The 14,561-nt window shown below is 39.8% G+C and overlaps 1 protein-coding gene across 1 annotated transcript; it reads left to right on the top strand.

The window, feature by feature from the left end:
• The first annotated feature begins 6,064 nt into the window (after positions 1–6,064).
• On the top strand, positions 6,065–13,870 carry LOC310905452 (uncharacterized protein C6orf52). The gene is made up of 4 exons (XM_083851740.1): positions 6,065–7,384; positions 11,900–12,095; positions 12,622–12,667; positions 13,486–13,870. Exons 2-4 carry the CDS (start codon positions 12,036–12,038, stop codon positions 13,620–13,622), a joined length of 243 nt encoding a protein of 80 aa, XP_083707866.1. The 5' UTR covers positions 6,065–7,384; positions 11,900–12,035; the 3' UTR covers positions 13,623–13,870.
• The last annotated feature ends 691 nt before the right edge of the window (positions 13,871–14,561 follow it).

The raw sequence follows: 14,561 nt of genomic DNA on the forward strand, positions 1-14,561 counted from the left end.
ATTATTTTTTCTTTTATTGGATGTTATATAAGCTGCCTGTAAGTTAATTTAAGTATTTACGTTAACATTAAGTATTTAATTAATATTAAGTTAATATTAAGTATTTAAGTTAATTTAAGTTTCAAATCATTAAATGGGACTTCTGGATGATGCAATATAAAGAAATCGTAAACACTGTTGTTTATTCCTGTAACGCAAATAAAATAATGGTCCAAATATCAAAAGTTCCATAAACTTTTCAAATCAAAACTGTGAAACAGATGTAAGCTACAGGATGCACTGAATATCAGTAGTACCAACTTACATCCCTGCCTAGTCATTTCTAAGTAGATCATGATAGTACTGTACAAATTTTGGTCAGATTTTCTATGCCATTTAAAACATAACTCATCCAATCTTAGTAATCAAATAAAGTAAGTGGCAGGGATGAAAATTGAAGTTGTTAAGAGGCTGTTTTCTGATTTTTATATTTGCATCCTGATACATGGTATAGACTGTATTTACCAGAACACAATCTTCAGTGCTGCTAGTCTGACTTTCTTTGGTGCTTTTTGTGTTTAGTTTGGTTGTTGAACCTACCTGCTTCTTTAAACATTACCTTTTTCCACGTTCACTGCTGTAATGACTTTAGAAACTTTGGCAGCTATCCTGCCTAATTTTGCAAGAGGAACACTTTCTCACTTGTCTTGAGAGTGTACTCTTAATTGAAGCCATGCGAGGGTAGTTAGAAAGGATGATGCTTCTCTAGAGCTTTGATGACTAAAGTACAGAGAAGAAAGAAAAAAAATGTGATCTGTGCATCTCTGTTCCGCACAGGTTTTGAGTTAACTTTCAGTGTTCTTGCTGTACAGTTGTTGAATAGAGTATAATGTGGAAGCAGGCCTGCCATAAATTAAAATGACGTGGTAGACAGAGGTGGGGAGATCGGGATTTCTTCTGGAAACTTGCTTTCTCTTAATTTGTATGGATTTTTGTTCTATTTAATTTTGTTAATAAATTGGGTGGGATGGGGTGAGAAAGTAGTATGTCTTGTATAAGAAAAATTAAAATTTGCAACTTTAGGAAATGGAGGAACCAGTGCTACCGAACATACCCCTACCCATCAGTGCTGCATCGCTGCCTCAGTTCAATTCTAGTTTCGTTGGTAGTAGCGCTGTCTCAGCGTCACCGAGCGCTGTTTCAACAGCAGCAATGAGCACGGCAACTCCAGCAGCTGCGACGGGCATGGCAAATCCATCAGAGGTGGAGGGCATGACAGATCCATCAGAGGTGGAGGGCATGACAGATCCATCGGAGGTGGAGGACTTGACAGATCTATCAGAGGAGGAGGTGGAGGACATGATTTATACAACGGCGACGTCGGGCATAACGTGTTCAACAGTGCCCTCAGGCTTGACATATCCAATAATGGCGGCGGGCATGCCATATCTGCTGATGACAAAGGACAAGGCAAAGTCAACAGCGGCAACGACAAGCGTGGCAAATTCAACGGAGGCGGCAGGCATGGCAGATGCAGCAGCGACGGCGGCGGGCAAGGTAAATCTTTATGCTATAAATAATGTTTACAATGAGTATACTGCTTTATTGCGAGTTGACTTTTTCTGTGGTGCTCATGAAACTAACAAATATTAGTTTCTACGCAGCTGAATGAATTGGGGTTGTATGCCAGTTTGGGGAAAAAGGCATAAATGTTTTGATTCTGCTTCTCTCAGTCTTAGAGCCTGCCAACTCCCATTTAACGTGATTGTATAACTGCTTCAAATGCTGTGGAAGTCTGCGGGGGAAGGGGGGTGTGGACTTTATGCCAAGTTATTTATAGTGGTTTGGGCAGGGGTAGAGTTAATTTTCTTCGTAGTAGATGATGCTGTGTTGCAGATTTGTGAGCAAAACAGTGTTGGTAAGGCACTGGTGTTTTAGCTGTTGCTGAGCAGTGCTCACACAGTGACAAGTCCTTTTCTGTTTCTCACGCTGCCCTGCCAGCGAGGAGGTCGGGGATGCACAAGAGGCTGGGAGGGCACTCAGCCGGGACAGCGGAGCCCAGAGGACTGAAGGGATATTCCACACCATTTAGCATCGTGCTCAGCAATAAATGCTGGGGGAAAGAAGGGGAAGGAGTGGGGAGTATGTACAGGGTTATGGCATTTGTCTTTCCAGGTAGCCATTACATGCGATGAGTCATTAATGCTACCTCAAATTTAACAACTTTACTTCTTTATTTCCAGTTCTTTTCCCTGTTCCACTTGGAGGGAGTGAGCGAGTGGCTGTGTGGTGCTTAGTTGCCTGCAATGGTTAAACCACAACTTTATTTAAGTTATTAAATTAGAGGTAACGTGGTCATATGAGCCTCACATAGAATGAGCCTAGGGTGCAATAATTGGCATATTATTGCAATAAAATAAACATTAATCTGTTCCAGAGTACTTGAAATATTTTTTGTACGGTTTGAAGTAGACAGCTGCTTTAACATGTTGAGGTGTTTGCTGAAGTTCTTGGAGTATCATTGGGCTGAGTTTGCCGTTCTTCAGCTTCCTGGCTTGCTTTTCCGTGCATTTAGACCTAAGTAGCATCTCCAGCTTTTCCTCTCAGTTTCTGGAATTTGGTTTTGAAGATATTGTCCTATACCCACTTGGAAACTTCCCTGTGTTTTATTATTACTTTTATCTGCAAAATAACTCAAACATCAGGTTTTTCGACGTCACTGCGGGACTTCTGTTGGGTAGTGAATTCAGGTAGTTGTTGCTCTTAAATATAAACCTTTAATTCTTTTGAAAATACAGATACAACCAACAAGTACTGTTAGCAGTCCTGAGTTTGCGTTTTCATCTCCAGTTGTGAAATCTACTGAGGCAGAAGTGCTACCTACGTCTTCTGTAAGTAAAATAATAAAGGAGCTTGACTTTTTTTCTTAGGCATTTAGTAGGCTGTTGCAGAACACTAAAGCAGAATCTGCCTTGATGGAGAAAAGTATGTAGGCTTCTGGCTTATAATTTGTCATTCAGCATGCGTGCTACAAATGTGAAGAGCAGCTTTCAGATTTGGTTTTATGTGTGCATTCGATTGGAGTTCCTGTGGCTTGAGAATCTGAAAAACCTCTCTTGTTCATAGCAGATTGGGTTTACATTTAGTGTTCCCGTTGTAAAATCGGCAGAACTTTCTGGACCCAGTGGTACTCCAGTGACGCCCTTTCTTACCCTAGGTAACTGAAACTTTAGCACTTCAGATCTGAAGTGCTGATTTTCCTTTTTTTCTTTATTAAATCTTCAATCTGTCCTGTCTGCGCATGCTAGCAATTCCAGGCAGTGTTGGACTTCTGCAGTATTTTTCCAGTGACAGATCTGCTTTTATAATTTTTGTTTTGTTTTGTTGCTTTTTGTTTTGCTTGTAATCATAAAGCATTGCAAAGTAAGTAGAATTTGTGAAGATTCTTATGTGAGAAGCATGAAAGCTGGAAATTCTTGTTTCTAACAAAAGTGAGTATAATCTGCTCTAACTAGGTCACATTGTGAAAGCTGTTTTTGTTTTCTTTTGTTTCAAAAGACACCACCACCTCAACCAACATCAACACACAGAAAGAGGAGGTCAAAGATTTTGCTGGTGGTCCCTTCACCACTGCCCACGTATTAAAGGAAGGAAGCGTCTTAGACGTTCTAAAAAATCCTGGTGAGATAATGAACTCCTTTTAAAAAGATGCTGCAAAAAATACGCTAGCATTTTTTATTAAAAAAAAACCAACACACGACTTATGGTTAATAGAGTATCTGCTATAAATATGAATGTAGGAGAGCATTACATTAAGCGCTGCGTTTGTTAGGGTGCATCTGCCCCCTTCTATTCTAAGTGGTGTTTGTTGCTGGAAGTAAAACTGCAAGATGAAAAGCAGATGGGTTGCATCTCCTTTACGTGTTAGGATGTAATTGTAAATGAGGTACTAAGAGAATTAGCCAGATAATCGGTGTTTCATTTTAAGTAAATACAATTTGTGGAATTGAAAAGGAAATGTTTGTAAAACTCAACACTCCTGTCCCACCTTCAGCCCAGGTGAAGAAAGAATAGGAAAGAGCTTCAGTTCCAAATACATGGCGAAAGCTGCGAATCTTTGGGCCTTAGCTTACAATGGCTCCTGTGGATTAAAATTTAAACTGCAAACAGAAGTGGAGTGTTTTACGTTAAAAACCCTTTTCTGAATTTTGTTTTTAAGCAATTGCAATTGTTTTCAACAGTTTCATAAAGTGTGTCTGTGGAAAAGATATCTTTTAAGAAAAAGGGCTTTATTGAATTTGATCTTTTCCCAAAAGTCTTCTTCTAACTTACATACTTGTTAAGAAGGCAGCACATTTCTCTGTTGGAAAGAGCTAAGTGAGAGAAAATACATTGTGCATTTTGTTTAAGGAAAGACCTCTGAGTGAAGTGACATTCACTTTCTTTATCGGTTTAAAAGAAGCAGAATCTAAATCCACATTGTTCGAAGACTTCATTTTTGATTAAAAAAAACCAACAAACAAACCACAAAACAACTATGTTCAAGGTAGATTTACAAGCAACTTGAGCTGCTGTTTAAGATGCATTTCCTTTAGTCTTTCTGTATTAGTAGCTTGTCTTTTCTGTTAAAATTGCCACCTTTTAAATAAGGAGTTGTCCTAATTATAGAAAATTAGACAGTTGTTCAATTGTCTTGAGTTTTTATTATTTAATTAATATTCAGCATCTGTGGGAAAATACCGTATGGATTGCTGCTCCGAGTACAAACTTCTGTACAGTTACTGGAGTAGATTTGAGTCATCTGCTACGGAACGAGGAGCTTTAGAAATCTGATTCGATTGGGCATCGCGTCTTAATCAAATTGTATTATTTCCATTCCACGTTGGACTGTCAGATTTCAGTCAGCTACTGTCTGTTTGTACTTGTATCGACCAGTGAAAATGTTGATTTAAAGCTTGCTTGGAAACAAAGAGTTAAATGAAGCTTTAACGAAATGTTCTGTTGTGACCCAGTGCAGCAGATGAAATTTCATCCGTTTAGATAAGATTTCTGGGGACTTCCTGTTGCGCTCGGTCTGAATGTCTAGTTGTAACCATTGGCACCTGAGTTGAAATTTTTGCCCTCTAGTAAAGTCACTTAGTTACATGTAGTGAGGTGCTGCGCTAACAGGAAGACTTTTTTTTCTTGCTTCCTAGACTTTGGATTGTTGAAAACACGCTCTTCTACGTCTGCACAACCTACAACAAGCACAGTGGTTTATACTAGGCCTGCAATAACAACTTTTTCTGCAGGTAAAGAGACTTCTAAACAAGCATCGTACTGGCAATCTGATACATGTGACCCTTTTCTGCAAAACAAAGACATAAAGGACAAATGTGTAACTTGTCAAGCTACTAAAGCCTCAACAGTTGAGAGTATGAAACAGACAGTAAGTTCAAGTCAATGCGACACCTCAAAGCCAGCAGCGCCCCCAGCAGGGATGCTGGGCTTTGGAGACAAATTCAAAACAGTACCTGGAACGTGGGATTGTGATACATGTCTTGTCCAAAACAAACCGGAAGCTACAAAATGTATAGCATGTGAGACACCAAAACCTGGAACGGGAGTAATGCCTGCTCTGACATGACCAGTGGTCACAGACAGCTCGGTGACAGTGACATCCTCCTCGAGCAGCACTGACACAACAGCCACTCTGGGCTTTGGAGACAAATTTAAGAAGGCGAAAGGCTCTTGGGACTGTGGAATATGCCTTGTACCAAATAAGACGGAAGATAACAAATGTGTAGCCTGTCAGTCTGAGAAACCAGGTATGGTCCTTTTTTTCCTGTTGTTTCCATCCTAGCCTCTGTGAATCTTGTACAGAATAAAAGTACGTTGCATATATGGAATATTTTAAGCAACACGATTCCCAGGTACGGTTGATGGGTTAGCGGCTGTCTGCAGGATTGGTTTACAGGCACTTCAGAGGTCTCAGCCCAGGTTCCAGCCTGTCGCATAAATTGAACTGATTGTGAAATGTATTAGTACGGAGCTGGATCAATGCAGATACCCCCGGCTTTGCAGCTGGTGAGGGAAGGTGGCTGAAGTGAGTGACTTAATTTAAAAACAACATAGTGATTTTTCACTGGCGAAAATGAGAACTCCATAGAAAGAGTTAAAAATGACTGCGTTTTTCTCTTTCAAAAAATAAGTAAAAAAAATTACAGAATGTGTCCAAAATGCCTCTACTCACCGTTTGTATGTAATTGAGGGGAGATGTGAAGCCAGATTTCAAGACAGTGTAGTCTTAACTAGTCTTAAGCTAAAGCAGAGAGATGCCTATGAAGGTCAGTGGTAGGCTTCAAGAAAGCGAGTGACCCGCTGGGTAACTTCTTCAGGGCAGTACTGGGTTGTTTCCCATTGTGTGTGACCGTAATTGATTTTGAGCGTGGTTGTATTGTTTTTAAAATACGATTCTAATTCTAACTTTGACTCTAAATGTCATTTAACATGCCATTACATCGAAAAACACCTGTGCAAATATATCGTGGAAGAAACAAATTAAGATGGACTAGACCGGGCTTTTGTAATCATCCTGTGCGGTAAGACTGAAATTTCATGAGGTAAGATAATGGATTTCAGACAGAGTTGATTCTCTTGGACTTCCAACCTCTGAGCGGTCAGTCGGCATCTTTGTCTGAGGCTCTTGCCATTGCAAGGAGGAATTTTGGAAATGAGGGGTTTACTGTGACCATGGTGCAGTGAATTGCACGGTTACGTTGCACTTGTCAGGAGGAAGAGCGATGCAAGTAATACTAGGATAAAAGTTTTCTGCGTGTGCTGTGGAAGGGAAGAGCCATTCTTGTCTTTCCGGTTTTGAATTTGAAGCGTTATCTTCTGCTTCTCTCTTAAAAGGCACCTTTTTTTTAAAAGGCACCTGTCAGGCCTCTTTATGGAGGTTACACTGTGGTCAACAGCAGCAGAAGCTTGTGTGCTGAACAGAGTTGTGTGTTGTTTGGAAGCTTTGAGTTCCACTCTGGTTTTTTTGTTTGTTTCTTTGTTTCTTTGTGGGTTTTTGGTGGCTTTTATTTTTTTCAGGGGCGGGGGGGGGGGGAGTTGCGGAGTAGTTTTGAACATTTCTGTGGGATTTGACAAATCAAATTTAAAAGTTAATGTTCATTTTATAGTTCATGTTCAAACAGGATGGTTAACTGTCTTGTTTGTCTCACAGAGGGTCCAACACCTGTGACCAGTAGCAGTGCATCTGCATTTTCTGCTCCTTCTGGAGAATTTCTGGATTTAGACAAATTCAAGAAGCCTGAAGGAAGCTGGGATTGGGAGACCTGCTTGGTTCAAAACAAAGCAGAGGCCACGAAGTGTGTAGCCTGTGAAAGTGCAAAGCCAAGCACCAAAGCAGAGCTCAAAGGTAATCCTTAATGATTAAAACGAGGATGCATATTCTGTGATTTATTTTTTGGTTTGCTCTGATTTTTTTTATTTTCTTACCTGTTAAGCACAATTATTTTTTCCTTTGAGGTGTGGCAAAATTATTCGTTTTTCCTGTAGGAATATTGCCTAGATAACATCTGTTTCCACACTTTTCCCCAAGAATAAGTTTATCCTTTTTAGAGAAAAGCTTTCATTAATGACGTGCTTGTTCTTTACATGCCCTACACGTTGTTCATTTGGAGTTCAGACTAAAAACATGATCTTTCAAAGAAGTTCGTATACTTTTTAAAGCCAGGTGGTGGGCAGAAAACACAATTGTGAAAAGTTTTATGTAGAGAGGAAGCATGGGGTTTTCTTGTTTGTTTTACTGTTTGGTGGGTTGTTTTTTAAACAGTTTTGACTGGAAAGATCAGGACTAGAATGTAGTTCAAACCTTCATGTACTTCAGGTAAACAGAATATCTTTTGTCTTCACTTGTGCGCTTATGTCCATCAAGTAAGACCTCTGAAACCATACTAGAAAAAATCTGCGGGATTTGATATGTTCATGTACTAGAGCTTTAGAAAAAGTTTAATTCCTATATGCAGCATGTCTTCTGTCCTGGTTATTGATACGTACGCAATTAGTAGCAATCCCTTTTTTGATCTCAACACTAGGTTTAGACAAAAAATTGCGACACCTTAAGGAACCTGTCCTGCATCTCATACAAGCACAGAAGTTGCAGTGTCTCAATGCTAGCAGTACAGTTGGTGGTAAAATCTTTAGTAGGGTGAAATAGAGGCCTCACACTTTTCAGAGAAAAAAAGAGATGAGAGAGAGTATCTTATTCCCACGTACTTGCAACTATGCTGCAGAGTGTACTGCTGTTACTCTAGTGCTACAAAGGTCCAAAAATCACTGAACAGTTATTAGCCAGTTTTGTATTCCTTTAATTTGTTGAAAGACTGCAGTAGAGGATTGAAGTTTTTATTGAGGATCACTGTGTGGAAAAATTCTGATTGTTAAATGTCATTTGTATGACTTAAGAACCACGTTTTGGAGTACAGAATTCAGTATTAATTCCAGAAGGGGTAAGGGAAAGGACATTAGCTAGTAATCCCGAACAAAAGCAGTGTATAGAGCTATACTGATTTTAATCGCAGTATTCTTACAGTTGGTCTGTTACTGAACAGATATGTTTTGGGGAGATATGGTGGCCAGGGAGGCGTGTGTGTTTGTGTGCTTCCTCTTCTAGTTAAGGTTCTGGGGTTTGGTTTAGTCAGGAAAATTCGATGAGGCACCTTGTGTAAAAGGAAATGTTAACCAGCATTTTTCAACACGGTGTAGTCCCTTAAAAGTGTCATAGATGAAAAGAGGCTATAAACGCTGGGGGAAAAAGTTAGTGGGAAACTGAGAGCAGGATCACATTCAGTAGTGAGAGAGCAGCAGCCTAGGGAAAGCTGATGAATGACTGTAACAGATAGTTCTATTTTAAGTGTAAAACAACACTCAGTACTTTATAATGGTGGTCTTACCAGAGGGTTCTTCTCCATGGCTCCTAAAAGCACGTCTTGAAGGCATTCGAGTGCAGTGAACTTAAGCTGTAAGAGTTGGGCTGGTAAGCTTGGCCTGATTTGAAGCTGTAGGCACGGGGCTATAATTTCTGAACAGGCTACAAAAGAAACTGTACCACTGTGCTTTTCAGTGCTCCGTTTAGCAAAGCCATCAAATTGTTGCAGGCAATTGATGTTGTTCTTCTAAGAGCACCTGAAAGATATTTTTGTTTGAAGAGTTCGGAGGTACCGGTTAATACTGGTTCAGATAATTACAGCCAGCTCTTGGTGTTTGTGACCAATAAAGTTTGTGGCTCCAAAAGGAGTGGGTTAGTGCTAACTGATTAACTGCTGTATATGCAGAAATATGGAATCTGATTACTTACGCAGAGAACACTTAAAATGTATTGTTTTGCTGGCTCTCAGTGAGTTGCATCTTAATGCTACCAAGGAATAAGCTTTTTGCTCCTGGCCCAAGTTTTTTAATTTGGTGAAAGCCTTTTCTGTGCACGTGCACATGCCAGAGAGGTTGCTTAAGTAATAGAAGCTATAGTAGCTGCTATCTTCTGTTTTTTGTAGAAGACAGAAACTGAATTCGTTAGCTTTGTAACTGTTATGCATACCAGAATTGGTTTTCTCCCTTTTGAAAATAGTAGAGGGTATGCCTATGTCAGATTTGGTGAGCAAGGTGATCAGATGAGGGCACTGCAAGACTGCCAGAACGCACCAGGTCTGGGGGGAAAAGGAATCCGGCTGAGCATAGGAATTTCTAAAAGGTAACCAAGGAGTTGTGCATTGATACAGTTATTCTAAATAATCGGATTCTTGTAGCTCTGCCTTTGGAAAGTCTGTGGCCCTTGCTGTAGTGGCTGTACACAGGATGCAGTCTACAAAACCAGAAATGCAGAAGTCCTATGTTTTGACTCCCTGGATTCATCAACCTGCTTCAGGATGGCTGGGGGAATCCAACTGTTAAGTCTAGCCAGACAGCGCAACTTGGGCTTAGCTGCCATTGTAACCAGCCTTGTTTCTCAACAGTAGCAAAGCTGAATGCATTGGAAAATATTTTCAGGTTTGGGCCTGCATAAGGTAGAAGGGACAAGAAGTGGTTTTATATGCTAGGGAGTTCTTGTTCTTAGAGCTTTCCCTCTAGTTTGAGAGAAGCACATAACTAGTTTTACAGTGGGTTGACAGGAAAGAAGTGGGGGGGAAAAATGGGAACGCAGGGAGAAAGCCAAAGGCGTTATTACTAGAACAGGTTTAGAATGCTATTCTTTGCTTTTCATGAGCTTAGGGCAATGGGGAGTTTAAAGCTTAGCACTTCCTGAGAGGGTTTCTTACTCTACCGGCTCAGTTCTATCACTTATTTAAGGCAATTCAGGTCTCTGAACGGTTAAAGAATTGATACCAAATTTGATGAACTTTGATCCAGGATACTGACAAAACAGGACTTCATATAAACAATTTCAGTATGTTCATGAGGTTAGCTTGTGTGTTCTGTTAAATAGTAAAAAATGACACTTCTGTTTCTGTTTACCTAGCATAATTCTGCAAATGTTGCCTCCTTCTGCTTTAGAATGGAAATGCTCTTCTCCAAGAGAGCACTGTCCAAACTTCTTTGCCAAAATTTTTTGATTAAATTAATATTGTTTTATTTTGAAAACAAGAATAAGCCACAAACATGTTTTCTTGCTTCGGCTATCCAGAAGAACGTCAACAGTATTTTCAGATTTTCCTTCCCTACACAACTGTATGTAGGAAGAGTGCAGTTGGAAGCAGAAGACCTAAGATGATGTATCTTCTGTTTGTTTACTACAGTAACAAGACAATGGATTACCTCTTTATTAGAACTTGTGTAGCTTTGCAGTATTGAAACAAATGTAGGTATTAAAATACACATCAGTAATACATTTCTGAATGGCTGAGTACCGTGCTCTCTTAGCATTGAAATACCCAGCCATTGGATTAGTTTGTCCCTCATGTTTGCTTAGTTTGGAAGCTATTTCAGAATGCCTTCAGCTTGTATTCTTCCCCAAAAGCATAGAACTCACTTCTCTGCATCCCCAATTCAAGTCAGAGAAACTGGGCACTGCAGACACAGGAGGTCTGCCTGTACAGAATCAGTGAAGACAAGTCTAAACAGCGGATTTTTTTGAATATGCAGCTGGGTTATCTGAATGTTCTTTATGCAGTGTACCTCAGTTTTAGTACAGATAGCACTTGTCTTGGTTCTTGTCATTAGTCTGAAGCTGCCCCTGAGAAAATCTTGAAAGGGAAAGTAGTGAAAGCTAATCAGCTGGCCCTTTCTTCTTAAGAACCAGCGTATTTTGTAATTCTCCCACTAATAATAAGGCGTCACGCTGGAGAATCGCGATTGTGTTGTTAAGCAAGACTGACTTCACCTGAGCGGTATAGTTGGCAGCTGTTGAATGTTTAATGGACTTTAAACAAACAAAAAAACTGAGCAGGTGGAGGTAGACATGGCAAACTAACAGGCAGCGTCAGATGCTTCTTTGAAATGGATAATCTGACTCCATTCACTTCTTTCTGGAAATAAGATCTAGTAATTAACCAAACAAAAGATAGAAGGGTTAAGACTGCATCTTTAAAGCAGCTGTGCTTGATAAATGTCTCTGGTCTTAAATCAATCTTTAGCAAAGCACAGAGACATAGCAGCAGCTTGCTTATGCCAACGCTAAAAATACTTGATGTGTACAGGTAACCATGTCAAGGCTCTGGAGTTAATCCATGAGAACAATTCCTTCTGGTATTGGCAAAGGTGAGGATGCTTGCTTCTATAGAAATGAGGTTTTGAGCTGTGACTTAAGCTGTCACTTAGGTGACTGTTTAGGAAAGCTTCCTTTTAAGCTTTGAAGTATGTAAGCTGACAAATTGTTTAAGTTCAGAACTGGGTTTACAGTCTCTTGTTCTCTGACTGTATGCAACTTCTCATGTTTCAGACTGAAAGCAGAATTGCAGCGGTACCAGTCATACAACTATAATGCTTATTGCCAAGATTACCAGAACTACCACTCGCAGAAGAGTTACGATGCTTACGCTGACTACAACTACAGCTCCTATGCTCCCTATGACAGCATGCAAGCTGTTGGAGACTGCTCTTTAGGAGATTCTTTAATGGCTCCAGCTGTTTTTGAGGTAAAGATAGTGCACGCTTGCTGTAAAGAAAATATTTCACAGATAATACGTTGTACAGATTTGTGTGAATCAGCAAAAAGAATCCGAAGTTGAAAACATGCTTTCTGCTTAGTGTGAAGTTAAAAGAGCAGATTCCATTCAGAGGTGTTTGTATTTAAGTGCTTAAATAGTAAATCCATAGAATTAGTGATTTATACACCATTATTTGTTCACGCATACCAAAGAATGGTTTTGACAGCATAATTGCGTACGCTTCTTCTGTTCCTGTTCTTCTGATTTGCTTTGCTTAAAGCAAATTAAACAGTTGTTGTAAGTGGTCTTATCGTGGTCAATGTATTAGTTGTGACCTCCGGAGGTCCCTTCCAACCTGTACTGTAATATTGGCTTTCTTCTTAAAATAAATAGATAAAATGCCATCTATCCTTGTAGTTGTAGGAAGAAGGAATGGGTTGAGACTGCAGCACTTTGAATCTGTGATGCTTTCTGAAATGAGTTATGATTAAACTTAGCCTTTTCTGTCTTTCAGGAATCTTCAGTTATGACTGCAATCGGTGATGACCTAATTACTGACGGTAATAAGGGTTCTATCATTGTCACTTGAGTTTAGCCATCCTTGTGCCTTTTAACAATACAAGCCAACCTCTACTGGATGAAGAACATCTTGAAAGTTCAGCTGAGGTCAAACCTCTGTGGGGTTGATCTGCAATCAGCTGGGGTTTTAAAGCTGATACAGCGTACACTGACCGCATCAAGTAAAACGGGACACTGTCAATGCTTCGCAGCAGGTTTCTTGTACCTGTGCCTTCATTCCCATTTGAAAATGGTCTAAGACAGAATTTTGTTCTTTGTATTGGTTCCGCTAAACAGATTTTATATTAGAAACTCAGTAATATGCAAAAGCTTTGTTCTCCACCCTGAGGTAAAAGCTTATGTTGCAGATTCCAAAAGGAGGATTCAGCTTGCACTTACAAATACGGTACAAAACATATTTGTGTCCTGGAAGGTTTGCAAAGTACCTCACGTGGAGGCATTTTGTGTTAGTGTTTAGAAACTATCCTATGTAACGTGTATTGCCGTAGAAGTGAATTAAATGACTCTTGGGAGGGTTTCATGGCTGATTATCCTTAAACGTTATCTTTACTATCTTAAACATTGTCTTTGTCTTTATCTTGAAAGACAGTTCTAGTCCCAGCCTTCTAATATACAAATTCCCAAAAGTTGGAGTTGTGAGGCTCAAAATTTTAGAGGACTAAATACCTCACTAAAATTAGTAGATCTAATAGCTTATTACACTTAGCTTAAAATACATTTTATTAGCCATTTCACATGAAGTTTTTTTGTGTGCATGCCTCAGATTTGATACTTGGACTTACCAGGCTTTTATTTTCAGATCCACAGCTCTACTTGGATGTTGATGAAATGAACAGACAATTCACGGAGACAAGCGAAGAACTCTACGATTCACTCATGAATTGTCACTGGCAACCTCTGGATACGGTCACTTCTGAAATCCCCTCTGCTATTTAAGTGTCTTCTAGAGCATGACCGTTAGGACCAAAGTGCTAAAACTACATTTCTTCTACATTATTCTAGCTCATAAGTTTTAAAGCACAATGATAGGTTGGGTTTTTTTTGCTATGCTTTTGACAGTTTCTGTAATCTTTTTGTTCATCACTCCCTTCTTGGAGCATCATGAAGTCATGTAAATATTCGAGAAATGTAAAGAGGTAAATGGGGTCTAAAGATAGACTTGCCTGTGTAAATAAAAAATTTGTATCTGCAAACCTGCCAGCAAGAGATTTTACTTGTACCTGTGTGCAGCACGTTCTCTTCCGGCTTATGGAATTTAACAAGGTAGTAAGGGTATTTCATCTGTCTTTATTTTTATATGGGCATTAGGACACAAGCAAAATCTAGCTTCCCCTTGTTTTCCTGGTTCCTTAGGTAAGCGACAAGCCAAGCCTTTCATGTGCTTGCTTAGACTGGAAGTATGTATGGGAGACACTCACAGGCCTTGCTATGGAAACACCTGTGCCCACTTTTTCCTGCAGGCTGCTGGCTCTAACTGTACTACTGATACATGCTAGGTCAGCTAAAATTGGCTTATAAATAGGGTATGTTAAGCATATGGAAGTGTAGACTTCAACTGCCATAGCTACAAACATCCCATGGAATGAGGATGATGTCTGCTGGCACTCTCTGCATCAGCATTCAGTTTTCCCTTGCCCTTCTTACTGTTAGACTTCTCAGCTGACGTTTTACAGCGAAGAAATTGCTACAACATAATCCGTGTTCTTAAACCTAAAAAAAAAAAAATCTTGGAGAAAACAACTTGCTGGTTTTCCCTCCTTGCTGGCAAGGAGAAAAATAGTCCACCAGGAACAACAAAAAAATCCTAGTAACAGCTCCTTAAGTTATACCCTCTGCTACCCTCTCTGATTGCTCTGGTCTTCCTTCATTCGTGGT

This window comes from Anser anser (genome assembly GCF_964211835.1).
Source record: "Anser anser genome assembly, chromosome: 11".
Lineage (NCBI taxonomy): Eukaryota > Metazoa > Chordata > Aves > Anseriformes > Anatidae > Anser > Anser anser.

Excerpts from the sequence above, each read along its gene's own strand:
- LOC310905452 (XM_083851740.1), top strand. The coding sequence starts at position 12,036 with ATGCAAGCTGTTGGAGACTGCTCTTTAGGAGATTCTTTAATGGCTCCA. Across the intron at positions 12,096-12,621 it reads TGGCTCCAGCTGTTTTTGAG|GAATCTTCAGTTATGACTGC; the intron begins GTAAAGATAGTG and ends TCTGTCTTTCAG. Across the intron at positions 12,668-13,485 it reads TGATGACCTAATTACTGACG|ATCCACAGCTCTACTTGGAT; the intron begins GTAATAAGGGTT and ends TTTTATTTTCAG.